The sequence below is a fragment of the Bufo gargarizans genome, chromosome 2 (assembly GCF_014858855.1).
Source record: "Bufo gargarizans isolate SCDJY-AF-19 chromosome 2, ASM1485885v1, whole genome shotgun sequence".
NCBI lineage: Eukaryota > Metazoa > Chordata > Amphibia > Anura > Bufonidae > Bufo > Bufo gargarizans.
The window spans coordinates 716,081,010-716,094,345 of record NC_058081.1 but is presented as its reverse complement, the minus strand read 5'-3'; the positions used below and the strand labels follow the sequence as shown (position 1 = coordinate 716,094,345).

Sequence of the window (13,336 nt, the reverse complement as noted above, 5' to 3'; positions counted from 1 at the left end):
TCACACGGCAGCGTTCAGCTCTCCATCTCACAAACATTTGAGAGAAAGTGTAAATTCCCACCTAGCCACCCTCGATCCCTGGCCCTGAATGCCAGCATTTCTAAACTACTGGCCTATGAAATGCTGTCATTTAGGCTGGTGGACACAGACAGCTTCAAACAGCTCATGTCGCTTGCTGTCCCACAGTATGTTGTTCCCTGCCGGCACTACTTCTCCAAGAGAGCCGTGCCTTCCCTGCACAACCAAGTATCCGATAAAATCAAGTGTGCACTGTGCAACGCCAACTGTGGCAAGGTCCACCTAACCACAGATACGTGGACCAGTAAGCACGGCCAGGGACGCTATATCTCCCTAACTGCACACTGGGTAAATGTAGTGGCAGCTGGGCCCCAGGCGGAGAGCTGTTTGGCGCACGTCCTTCCGCCGCCAAGGATCGCAGGGCAACATTCTTTGCCTCCTGTTGCCACCTCCTCCTACTCGGCTTCCTCCTCCTCTTCTTCCACCTGCTCATCCAGTCAGCCACACACCTTCACCACCAACTTCAGCACAGCCCGGGGTAAACATCAGCAGGCCATTCTGAAACTCATATAATTTGGGGACAGGCCCCACACCGCACAGGAGTTGTGGCGGGGTATAGAACAACAGACCGACGAGTGGTTGCTGCCGGTGAGCCTCAAGCCCGGCCTGGTGGTGTGCGATAATGGGCGAAATCTCGTTGCAGCTCTGGGACTAGCCGGTTTGACGCACATCCCTTGCTTGGCGCATGTGCTGAATTTGGTGGTGCAGAAGTTCATTCACAACTACCCCGACATGTCAGAGCTGCTGAATAAAGTGCGGGCCGTCTGTTCGCGCTTCCGGCGTTCACATCCTGCTGCTGCTCGCCTGTCTGCGCTACAGCGTAACTTCGGCCTTCCCGCTCACCGCCTCATATGCGACGTGCCCACCAGGTGGAACTCCACCTTGCACATGCTGGACAGACTGTGCGAGCAGCAGCAGGCCATAGTGGAGTTTCAGCTGCAGCACGCACGGGTCAGTCGCACTACGGAACAGCACCACTTCACCACCAATGACTGGGCCTCCATGCGAGACCTGTGTGCCCTGTTGCGCTGTTTCGAGTACTCCACCAACATGGCCAGTGGCGATGACGCCGTTATCAGCGTTACAATACCACTTCTATGTCTCCTTGAGAAAACACTTAGGGTGATGATGGAAGAGGAGGTGGCCCAGGAGGAGGAGGAGGAGGAAGAGGGGTCATTTTTAGCACTTTCAGGCCAGTCTCTTCGAAGTGACTCAGAGGGAGGTTTTTTGCAACAGCAGAGGCCAGGTACAAATGTGGCCAGCCAGGGCCCACTACTGGAGGACGAGGAGGACGAGGATGAGGAGGAGGTGGAGGAGGATGAGGATGAAGCATGGTCACAGCGGGGTGGCACCCAACGCAGCTCGGGCCCATCACTGGTGCGTGGCTGGGGGGAAAGGCAGGACGATGACGATACGCCTCGCACAGAGGACAGCTTGTCCTTACCCCTGGGCAGCCTGGCACACATGAGCGACTACATGCTGCAGTGCCTGCGCAACGACAGCAGAGTTGCCCACATTTTAACGTGTGCGGACTACTGGGTTGCCACCCTGCTGGATCCACGCTACAAAGACAATGTGCCCACCTTACTTCCTGCACTGGAGCGTGATAGGAAGATGCGCGAGTACAAGCGCACGTTGGTAGACGCGCTACTGAGAGCATTCCCAAATGTCACAGGGGAACAAGTGGAAGCCCAAGGCCAAGGCAGAGGAGGAGCAAGAGGTCGCCAAGGCAGCTGTGTCACGGCCAGCTCCTCTGAGGGCAGGGTTAGCATGGCAGAGATGTGGAAAACTTTTGTCAACACGCCACAGCTAACTGCACCACCACCTGATACGCAACGTGTTAGCAGGAGGCAACATTTCACTAACATGGTGGAACAGTACAGTGTGCACACCCCTCCACGTACTGACTGATGGTTCAGGCCCCATTCAACTTCTGGGTCTCTAAATTGTCCACGTGGCCAGAGCTAGCCTTTGCTTGGAGGTGCTGGCCTGCCCGGCGCCAGCGTTTTGTCTGAACGTGTATTCAGCACGGCAGGGGGCGTCATTACAGACAAACGCAGCCGCCTGTCTACAGCCAATGTGGACAAGCTGACGTTCATAAAAATGAACCAGGCATGGATCCCACAGGACCTGTCCATCCCTTGTGCAGATTAGACATTAACTACCTCCCCTTAAACATATATTATTGTACTCCAGGGCACTTCCTCATTCAATCCTATTTTTATTTTCATTTTACCATTATATTGCGAGGCTACCCAAAGTTGAATGAACCTCTCCTCTGTCTGGGTGCCAGGGCCTAAATATATGCCAATGGACTGTTCCAATGTTGGGTGACGTGAAGCCTGATTCTCTGCTATGACATGCAGACTGATTCTCTGCTGACATGAAGCCAGATTCTCTGTTACGGGACCTCTCTCCTCTGCCTGGGTGCCGGGGCCTAAATATCTGAGAATGGACTGTTGCAGTGGTGGCTGACGTGAAGCCTCATTCTCCTGCTATGACATGCAGACTAATTCTCTGCTGACATGAAGCCAGATTCTCTGTTACGGGACCTCTCTCCTCTGCCTGGGTGCTAGGCCTAAATATATGACAATGGACTGTTGCACTGGTGGCTGACGTGAAGCCTGATTCTCTGCTATGACATGCAGACTGATTCTCTGCTGACATGAAGCCAGATTCTCTGTTACGGGACCTCTCTCCTCTGCCTGGTGGGTGACGTGAAGCCAGATTCTCTGCTATGGGACCTCTCTCCAATTGATATTGTTGAAATTATTATTATTTTTTTTTTTTTATTCATTTCCCTATCCACATTTGTTTGCAGGGGATTTACCTACATGTTGCTGCCTTTTGCAGCCCTCTAGCCCTTTCCTGGGCTGTTTTACAGCCTTTTTTGTGCCGAAAAGTTCGGGTCCCCATTGACTTCAATGGGGTTCGGGTTCGGGACGAAGTTCGGATCGGGTTCGGATCCCGAACCCGAACATTTCCGGGAAGTTCGGCTGAACTTCTCGAACCCGAACATCCAGGTGTCCGCTCAACTCTATCCACGGACATGAAAAAAAAGTCGTTTTGGTGTCCGCCTGGCCGTGCGGAGCCAAACGGATCCGTCCTGAATTACAATGCAAGTCAATGGGGACAGATCTGTTTGACGTTGACACAATATGGTGCCATTTCAAACGGATCCGTCCCCATTGATTTTCAATGTAAAGTCTGGAGTCCCTTTTATACCATCGGATCAGAGTTTTCTCCAATCCGATGGTATATTTTAACTTGAAGCGTTCCCATCACCATGGGAACGCCTATATGGCGAATATACTGTCGGATATGAGTTAAATCGTGAAAACTCATTTCCGACAGTATATTCTAACACAGAGGCGTTCCCATGGTGATGGGGACGCTACTAGTTAGAATATACTACAAACTGTGTACATTACTGCCCCCTGCTGCCTGGCAGCACCCGATCTCTTACAGGGGGCCGTGATCAGCACAATTAACCCCTCAGGTGCCGCACCTGAAGGGGTTAATTGTACTATCATATCCCCCTGTAAGAGATCAGGGCTGCCAGGCAGCAGGGGGCAGACCCCCCCTCCCCAGTTTGAATATCATTGGTGGCCAGTGCGGCCCCCCCCTCCCTCCCTCTATTGTAATAATAGGTTCGTGGCACAGTGTGCGGCCCCCCCCCCCCCCCTTCCTTCCTCTATTGTAATAATTAGTTGGTGGCACAGTGTGCGCCCCCCCCAGCCCCCCCCTTCCTCCCTCTATTGTAATAATTCGTTGGTGGCACAGTGTGCGCCCCCCATCGGCCCCCCCCTCCCTCTATAGCATTAACAACATTGGTGGCCAGTGTGCGGCCTCCCTTCTCCCCCCCCGATCATTGGTGGCAGCGGAGTTCCGATCGGAGTCCCAGTTTAATCGCTGGGGCTCCGATCGGTAACCATGGCAACCAGGACACTACTGAAGCCCTGGTTGCCATGGTTACTTAGCAATAGTACAATAGTAAAAGATTCATACTTACCTGGGAGCTGCGATGTCTGTGTCCGGCCAGGAGCTCCTCCTACTGGTAAGTGACAGTTCATTTAGCAATGCGCCGCACAGACCTGTCGCTTACCAGTAGGTGGAGCTCCCGGCCGGACACGAACATTGCAGCAGCCAGCAGGTAAGTATGAATCTTCTACTATTGTACTATTGCTAAGTAACCATGGCAACCAGGACTGCAGTAGCGTCCTGGTTGCCATAGTTACCGATCGGAGCCCCAGCGATTAAACTGGGACTCCGATCGGAACTCCGCTGCCACCAATGATCGGGGGGGGGGGGAGATGGGAGGCCGCACACTGGGCTCCAATGTTGTTAATGCTATAGAGTATAGAGGGAGGGGGGCCGATGGGGGGCGCACACTGTGCCACCAACTAATTATTACAATAGAGGGAGGAAGGGGGGGGCGGGGGGGGCGCACACTGCCACCAACAAATTATTTATGCAGACGGATCTTCGGATCCGTCTGTATGAAAGCAACCTACGGCCACGGATCACGGACACGGATGCCAATCTTGTGTGCATCCGTGTTCTTTCACGGACCCATTGACTTGAATGGGTCTGTGAACCGTTGTCCGTCAAAAAAATAGGACAAGTCCTATTTTTTTGACGGACAGGATACACGGATCACGGCCTCGGCTGCAAAACGGTGCATTTTCCGATTTTTCCACGGACCCATTGAAAGTCAATAGGTCCGCGAAAAAAAAACGTAAAACGGCACAACGGCCACGGATGCACACAACGGTCGTGTGCATGAGGCCTAAGTGTGATACACAGAGGGGTGCAATATACTTATAATATACTTTTATAATTAGTTAAAAACACATAGATCTATATAGTGATCACCTGGAAGTCAGGGGCCTAAGGGCTAGGGGCTTACTAAGGCCATTTTTATATAGGGTAAGGTTCCGAACAGGGCTGTTCTTATCAGGGCGGGTGCTCTGTGGTTAGGCTATCAGGGCCAGAATAGCACCCCCTGTAGGGCAATATCAGGGACAGTTCTTTGCCGACCCGGTCCTTCAATACCACATCATCATCTAGCCCAGGGATAAGTGTTTCCCTCCGGGATTCATGGATGTGCACTGGAACCCCCCGGATTGTGGTAGGACACATGGTTTCTGATTTGGTGCCGCCGAGCACATGTTATTGACGACCACATCTAAGTGAGGCCGTACGAAGCGGCACGCTTCAGGGGAGGCCGGCATGAGGGGTTTTGTGAGCAAGGGTCTGGGAAGGTAAGGGTTAAGTGGATGAGTGCAGGGAAAGGGGGGAGGAGCTAGGAGGGGGCGGGAAGCGGCAGGCTGTAGTAGTGGTGAGGCAGGTCAGCGCCCGCCATTTTAGGAGCAGAGAGGCAGCATCTTCTGAACGGCAGCATCAGAGACAGCAATGGCAGAAGCTGTGGAGGTGATGCTGCGGCGATTGAGGGAAGCAGCGGACACCAGGGGCAGCGACTGGCTGGAGGAGCAGGTGACTGCATTGCTAAGGGGGGCGGAGGTGGGTACGTCTGGCCCTACTCCATTAGCTACACGGTCGCGGCGGGCACGGCCGCCGGCGCGCCTGAGCCCTGATTTACCCCCCCGGGTCCGGCGCCGTGTCAGGAGCCCCACAAGGGACCCTCCACGCCGGGAGCATTCTAAGGCTACTGCGGCCTCCCGGCGTGGGAGGAATCCACATGTCCGGCGGGACCCTCCAGAGGCTGTGGGGCCTTCCCCTCAGCCCACCACTTCAGCTACAAGGGAGTCAGGACCTGGTTCTGCAGGATCCCCTCCTGTCCCCAGGAGTGGGAGGCCTGCTCAGCGTGGGAGAGGTAGTGGCAGCAGAGGCAGCAGCGGGGCTGCGCGGTCGGCCAGGGCGGCCCGGCGCAGGCTCTTACAGGATGGGCCCCTTTCAGTGGCACACGAGGCTGCGCCTGTAGGTGCCGGGGACGGGCGCAGGCCTCGCCATGATGCGCTTCTTTCAGAGGAGGAGGACGAGGCTGTTCTGGACGGCTCCCCGCCCCAGAGCAGGCCTCTTGGGCATGAAGACAGGCGCGCAGATGCTTATATGGAGGAAAGGGAGTTGCGCAGGCCATTTCCTGAGGGCGGACAGTTTGCTACTGGTCCTGACACCGTTGAAGACAGAGGGCGTCCCAGAGCCATTCCTAACGCACCCAGCAGGGATCCGGCTGGGGTGCTGCCGGCGAACAGCGCAAGTACCCACCAGAGGAACGTCGCGGATCCAGGAGTCGTACGTCAGGAATCAGGACCTGCGGCTGCCGGGTTCACAGCACCCGGGCAGCTAGGTGAGCCATCACTGGGAACACTGTTATCTCTATTTAATGTGGCGCCTGGGGCGGGTGGGAGCAATAGTGCGATTATCGGTGGTTTGGGGCGCTTGCTGTGTGGTTTAGCTGGAGTTAGTCAGGATAGGGGGGCAATGGGGGCTACCCCCTTAGCAGCGTGGGGGTTGGGGGCAGAAAATAGCAATGTACCGGCGACCCCTAACAATAGTAATGTAGCAGTGGCCAATAGCACGGGTGTAGCCGAATCAGTGTCAGTGCAGACGCAGGCGGGAGGTGAGGAGGATAGGCCCAGATTAGATGACGCCGCGAAAGGGGAGGTGTATGTCTGCTTTGAGGGTCCCCTGGGAGCGCATTTGAAAACGGAGGTGCGTGAGAAAATTTGGAAGGGGGAGTACATAGAAATTTTTTCGCTGCTTCCGTTGGAGCGGTTCAACCTGGATGTGGTAAAAAAGGACGGAGTAAGAAAGGAGGATGATGATAAGCGTCGCTATCGCCTTATCCCTAGGTCTTTTAGTAATTGGCTGCAGGCCTTTGCTATTTTAGCAAGTGTGATTGGGGAGAAGAGTCCGGAATGCTGTTCCCCTTTATTTTGCTATCTGGATGCTATTGGGGAGGCCTATAGAGTGTATGGGGGTTCCGGGTGGTTACGGTATGACGAGCAGTTTCGTCAGAGGAAAGCGGTCCGTCCTAATATGAGATGGGACCATAAGGACATTGCTTTATGGATGAGGGTGACAGCGCCAGGTAGGAGTGGTCAGTCCTTTCGGAGTGAGTCAGGGGTTGGGGTACAGCAAGGTACAGGGCCGCCCCCAGTTGGAAGAGGATACTGCTTCCTTTTCAATGAGGGAAGTTGCAAATTCGGCCAAAAATGCAAATTTAGGCACGAATGTTCCGTGTGTGGCGGGGGCCATGGGGCTAGCAGATGTTTTAGAGGGGGTAGGCAAAGGGGAGGGGATAGTTTTGCAAAAGGGGCAGACCCCAGTGCGAGTGGAAAGGATGGTGGGGCATCTAAATAGATATCCGAACCAGGAGTTAGCTGGATTTTTGTATTCGGGGTTTAAGTTCGGTTTTCATATACCTTCGCACCCGTTACCGGTTTTAGAGAAGCGGAAGAATTTGCGCTCGGCATTGCAGTTCCCGGACATAGTGACAGGAAAGTTAGCTAAAGAGGTTTCCCTAGGGAGGATGGATGGGCCGTTTGTTACATCACCCATCAGTAACTTGCGAGTTTCCCCTTTGGGTTTGATCCCTAAGAAGGAGCCTAATAAATTTAGGCTCATCCACCATTTATCATTCCCTAAGGGTGCGTCGGTCAATGAGGGCATTGACCCGGAACTTTGTTCTGTGGTTTATGCTTCCTTTGATGCGGCTGTGGAATGGGTAAGGAAGCTGGGTCCGGGTACCCTGTTGGCAAAATGTGACATTGAAGCGGCATTTCGGTTGTTGCCAGTTCACCCGGATAGTTTGTATTTACTGGGTTGTTTTTGGAATGGCGCTTATTTTGTGGATAGGTGTTTGCCAATGGGCTGTTCAATATCGTGTGCATATTTTGAGCGTTTCAGTTCTTTTCTGGAGTGGGTGGTGGTTCAGGAATCAGGTTGTCACTCTGTCATTCATTATTTGGATGATTTCCTGTGTTTGGGGCCGGGGGGATCTAGGGTTTGTTCGTTGTTGTTATCCACATTACAGTCTGTTTTTGAGGGTTTCGGAGTCCCGTTAGCAGTAGGCAAAACGGTGGGGCCGGCTACTGAGCTAAGTTTTTTGGGTATCGTCATCGATACACAGCGGATGGAGTGTAGGCTACCAGTAGACAAAGTGTCAGAGTTAAGAACAGGGGTGGCGGCGGCATTGAGAGCAAAGAAGATTCGTCTGCGGGACCTGCAGTCTTTGTTGGGCAAATTGAACTTTGCATGCAGAATCCTACCAATGGGCCGCATTTTTAGTAGGAGGTTGGCTTCGGCGACAGGAGGGGTGGTGTCTCCTCACCATTTTATTAGACTAGGCAGTGAGTTGAAAGGGGATTTGAAAGTTTGGGATTCCTTTTTAAAACAGTTTAATGGCAGAGCATTAGTTATGGGGGGGGTGGTTGATGCGTTTGATTTCGAATTGTTTACGGATGCTGCGGGTGGAGCGGGTTTTGGGGCGTACTGTGAAGGGCAGTGGTGTGCGGGTCGGTGGCCTGAGTCCTGGGTACGAAACGGGTGGGTAAGAAACGTGGCATTGTTGGAACTCTTCCCCATTGTGTTGGCAGTCACGCTCTGGGGGGAGAAGTTTCGGCACAAGAAGGTTCGTTTCCATTGTGACAACTTGGGAGTTGTGCAAGCCATCAACAGTGTAACGGCCTCTTCCCCCCCAGTTATTTGCCTGTTGCAGCAGTTGGTTCTCCGGTGCTTGTCCCTTAATGCTTGGGTGTTTGCAGTGCATGTGCCTGGTTCCTCTAACTGTATAGCTGACGCACTTTCTCGTTTTCAGTGGGAGCGGTTTCGCCAGCTGGCCCCGGAGGCGAGTCAGGTCGGATTGGTGTGTCCAGAGTCGTTGTGGGAGATCCTGGAGGTACCGTAGCTTGTCTGTTGCAGGCATCATTGAGTGAAGGCACGTGGAGGATGTACGATAGGGCTTGGAGTAGGTGGCAGCAGTGGTGTAATGACCTGGGGGTCGAGGTACTGGACGGGGAAATTCCGTTGTTACTGTTCATTGGCCACGTGAAGGATCAAGGTTGGTCGGTTGCCAAGATCAATGGTTGCATGGCGGGCTTGGCCTTCGGATTCAAGTTGCGGAATTCCCCGGACATTACTAAGTCCTTTTTGGTCCGTCAAATTTTGAAGGGTTATAGAAGGTTTCAGCGTGTCAAAGATTCCCGCCTACCGGTGTCCTTTTCGTTATTGTTACAGTTAGGGGAGCAGGTAGCTGGAGTGTGTCGCTCGGCTTGGGAGGTGAGCTTATTTAGACTAGCCTTTGCTCTGGCTTTTTTCGGAGCTTTTCGTTTAGGGGAGTTAGTGTGTGCAAGTGTGCGGCGGGAAGGGGGTCTGAGGAGCGAGGATGTAACGTTATATGACGACAGGGTGGTGATTTCGCTGAGATTTTCAAAGACGGATCAGGAGGGGAGGGGTCATTTAGTCTCATTGTTTGAGGTGCCGGGATGTCTATTGTGTCCAGTACGGTGTTTGCGGGATTTTCAAGCAAGGGCAGGGGTCGCGGCAGGCCCGGTTCTCAGACACGAGGATGGCTCCTTTTTATCGCGATTTCAATTTATAGCGGTATTCAAGAAATGTTTGCGTAATCTAGGAATGGACTCTGGCAAGTTTACGGGTCATTCCTTCAGGATAGGTGCTGCCACGGAGGCTGCTCGCTTGGGGGTGCGAGATGAAGTGATTAAGCGTATTGGGAGGTGGGAGTCGGAGCGTTTTCGGCTGTATGTGCGTTTAGGGGCAGTTTAAGGCTGTGTCTAACCAAGTTTGTCTCGTTCTTTTTTCAGGTGGTGCCCCGTTATTAGTTTGGATCCTGGGCCATTCGTTCGTGTTCTGGGGGGCATTACGAGCGGATGTTCGGCAGAATGGGCGGCAGCTGGGGTTTGATCGGGGGACGGCCATAGTGAGATGGATCGGACGCAGAGGTATGGTGTGGGGTAGTGTTTTGCAGGAGGTTCATCGGCAAGCCAGGTTAGATAGAGTCCCGGATATCTTGGTGTTGCATGTTGGGGGAAATGACCTAGGGGTCCGACCTTGCAGAGAGTTGATCAGGGATATTCGTTTTGATTTTTTGCGTTTGTGGTCCCTCTTCCCGTCAGTTGTCACTGTGTGGTCGGACATTGTCCCCAGGAAGGTCTGGAGGGAGGCGAGATCGGTTGAAAGGCTGAATAAGGCTAGGATTAAGCTGAACAGGGTGATTGGGCGGTTCTGTGCCAAACATGGGGCGGTGGTGGTGAGGCACCCCGAGTTGGAAGCAGGAACAGGAGGTTTTTGGAGACAGGATGGAGTCCACCTCAATGCGGTGGGCATTGATTTGTGGTCACTGGACTTACAGGGAGGTGTCGAAACAGCCATCCGGGTGTGGCGGAACGCGCGAGCTTAAGGGCTGTCAAGCTGCGCGTTGTTGGCGGGGGGAGGTCATAGAAGCTGGGGCTACTGGATGGTAACGGTGAATGAGAGGGCCTCAATGGTGGGGCTGGACTCTCAGAGTTGGGGCACCTGGTTGGCTTGGTATGGCGTCCGTCAGTTGGTGTCCCCGAGCTTGTGGTACGCGGCTGGGGGCAAGATGGAATTGCCGTGGTGGTTTGTGGTCGTTTAAGGTGCAGTTAGGCGGCTTCTAGGACCTCCCTCGTCAGTTAGACATGTATATATTTATATATATATATGTCATTGTTATATCAAGTGTTATGTTTATTCATGTTATTTATATTATTTAATAAAAGACGGCTGCTGTGGCCGATTTAATCCAAGCAGTGGCTGTGTGTGGTTATTGGGAGAGGAAAAGGGGAAGGTTAGTTAGCTAAATGATGGGGTAGTGGACCCGAGCGTAGCCAATAACCCTACTCAAGTGAGGCCGTACGAAGCGGCACGCTTCAGGGGAGGCCGGCATGAGGGGTTTTGTGAGCAAGGGTCTGGGAAGGTAAGGGTTAAGTGGATGAGTGCAGGGAAAGGGGGGAGGAGCTAGGAGGGGGCGGGAAGCGGCAGGCTGTAGTAGTGGTGAGGCAGGTCAGCGCCCGCCATTTTAGGAGCAGAGAGGCAGCATCTCCCTCCCTCCCGTAGTGTGTACTGGGATGTTTCAGGGCGGCAACGGTATATTAGAGGGATGCATATAGGAAAAAGTAATAAAATAAAATAGGTGTATTTTCTAAATAAATAAAGGTATAAAAAAAAAAAAAAAAAAAATATATAAAAAAAAAAAAATATATAATAATTTGACTGGGGGTGGTGGACGGAGTGTGTCTTTCAGTGTTGCGTTTGTCGCAGCAGTCGTGGCGGGGGGAGGTCATAGAAGCTGGGGCTACTGGATGGTAACGGTGAATGAGAGGGCCTCAATGGTGGGGCTGGACTCTCAGAGTTGGGGCACCTGGTTGGTTTGGTATGGCGTCCGTCAGTTGGTGTCCCCGAGCTTGTGGTACGCGGCTGGGGGCAAGATGGAATTGCCGTGGTGGTTTGTGGTCGTTTAAGGTGCAGTTAGGCGGCTTCTAGGACCTCCCTCGTCAGTTAGACATGTATATATTTATATATATATGTCATTGTTATATCAAGTGTTATGTTTATTCATGTTATTTATATTATTTAATAAAAGACGGCTGCTGTGGCCGATTTAATCCAAGCAGTGGCTGTGTGTGGTTATTGGGAGAGGAAAAGGGGAAGGTTAGTTAGCTAAATGATGGGGTAGTGGACCCGAGCGTAGCCAATAACCCTACTCAAGTGAGGCCGTACGAAGCGGCACGCTTCAGGGGAGGCCGGCATGAGGGGTTTTGTGAGCAAGGGTCTGGGAAGGTAAGGGTTAAGTGGATGAGTGCAGGGAAAGGGGGGAGGAGCTAGGAGGGGGCGGGAAGCGGCAGGCTGTAGTAGTGGTGAGGCAGGTCAGCGCCCGTCATTTTAGGAGCAGAGAGGCAGCATCTCCCTCCCTCCCTCCCGTAGTGTGTACTGGGATGTTTCAGGGCGGCAACGGTATATTAGAGGGATGCATATAGGAAAAAGTAATAAAATAAAATAGGTGTATTTTCTAAATAAATAAAGGTATAAAAAAAATAAATAAAAAAAATATATAAAAAAAAAAAATATATAATAATTTGACAGGGGGTGGTGGACGGAGTGTGTCTTTCAGTGTTGCGTTTGTCGCAGCAGTCGTGGCGGGGGGAGGTCATAGAAGCTGGGGCTACTGGATGGTAACGGTGAATGAGAGGGCCTCAATGGTGGGGCTGGACTCTCAGAGTTGGGGCACCTGGTTGGCTTGGTATGGCGTCCGTCAGTTGGTGTCCCCGAGCTTGTGGTACGCGGCTGGGGGCAAGATGGAATTGCCGTGGTGGTTTGTGGTCGTTTAAGGTGCAGTTAGGCGGCTTCTAGGACCTCCCTCGTCAGTTAGACATGTATATATTTATATATATATATGTCATTGTTATATCAAGTGTTATGTTTATTCATGTTATTTATATTATTTAATAAAAGACGGCTGCTGTGGCCGATTTAATCCAAGCAGTGGCTGTGTGTGGTTATTGGGAGAGGAAAAGGGGAAGGTTAGTTAGCTAAATGATGGGGTAGTGGACCCGAGCGTAGCCAATAACCCTACTCATGCTTTTTGCTTAACTTAAATAATTTAATTTATTTTCATTTTGAGGGATATCTTTTCCATTTACACGTCCGCAAAATGGGTCCGCATCCATTTCGGAACGGGTGCAGAACCATTCCTTTTCAATGGGTCGGGAATGTGCTGTCCGCATCCGCATTTGCGGATCCGCACTTCCGCATCCGTGCTTTTGTTTCCGCAAAAAATTCGAACATGTCCTATTCTTGTCCGCAATTGCAGACAAGATTAGGCATTTTCTATTATAGTGCCGGCGATGTGCGGTCCACAAATTGCGGAATGCACATTGCCGGTGTCAGTGTTTTGCAGATCCGCAAAACACTGACGGACATGTGAATGGACCCTCATAGTAACATTATTAAAGGTTACGTTTTATCTTTATGTGTATTCTAATGGATTGCCTTCCTTGTACAATGTTATAATATACTTTCTATGTTAGACGGTATATTATAGTGCATTTGTATTGTGCGGCAGTTGTGTGCGGTTCTGCTGCGATACTGCAGGTATATAGAGGGACAAGCGTTACTGGAACAAATAATTTCTACTGGTGTGATATACCAGTCCCCCCCCCCAAAAAAACTGAGTGAAGCGGGGTGTTATATACCAATATACTTTCTTTATAGTGCATTTGGGTACTGTATAGGGCATTTGCACATGCGCGTACACAAA

The 13,336-nt window shown here is 52.0% G+C and overlaps 1 protein-coding gene across 6 annotated transcripts; it reads left to right on the top strand.

The window, feature by feature from the left end:
- The first annotated feature begins 5,294 nt into the window (after positions 1-5,294).
- On the top strand, positions 5,295-12,076 carry LOC122929128 (translation initiation factor IF-2-like). 6 transcript variants are annotated; one of them, XM_044282618.1, is made up of 4 exons: positions 5,319-6,388; positions 8,861-8,941; positions 9,864-10,493; positions 11,359-12,076. In XM_044282618.1, the coding sequence occupies exons 1-3, from the start codon at positions 5,494-5,496 to the stop codon at positions 10,457-10,459; spliced, it is 1,572 nt and encodes a 523-aa protein (XP_044138553.1). In that variant the 5' UTR covers positions 5,319-5,493; the 3' UTR covers positions 10,460-10,493; positions 11,359-12,076. The 6 variants fall into 6 exon arrangements, 5 of the variants coding, with proteins under 5 accessions (XP_044138553.1, XP_044138552.1, XP_044138550.1 ...); XR_006387960.1 differs by having other exon boundaries at positions 5,295-8,941; XM_044282617.1 differs by lacking the exon at positions 11,359-12,076 and having other exon boundaries at positions 5,322-6,388; positions 9,864-11,077.
- Positions 12,077-13,336: the final 1,260 nt, after the last annotated feature.

Bases quoted from the DNA above. Each gene is read 5' to 3' on its own strand.
- LOC122929128 (XM_044282615.1), top strand. From the start codon at position 5,494: ATGGCAGAAGCTGTGGAGGTGATGCTGCGGCGATTGAGGGAAGCAGCG. The intron at 6,389-8,860 runs GTGAGCCATCAC...TCTCGTTTTCAG, and splicing joins CACAGCACCCGGGCAGCTAG to TGGGAGCGGTTTCGCCAGCT.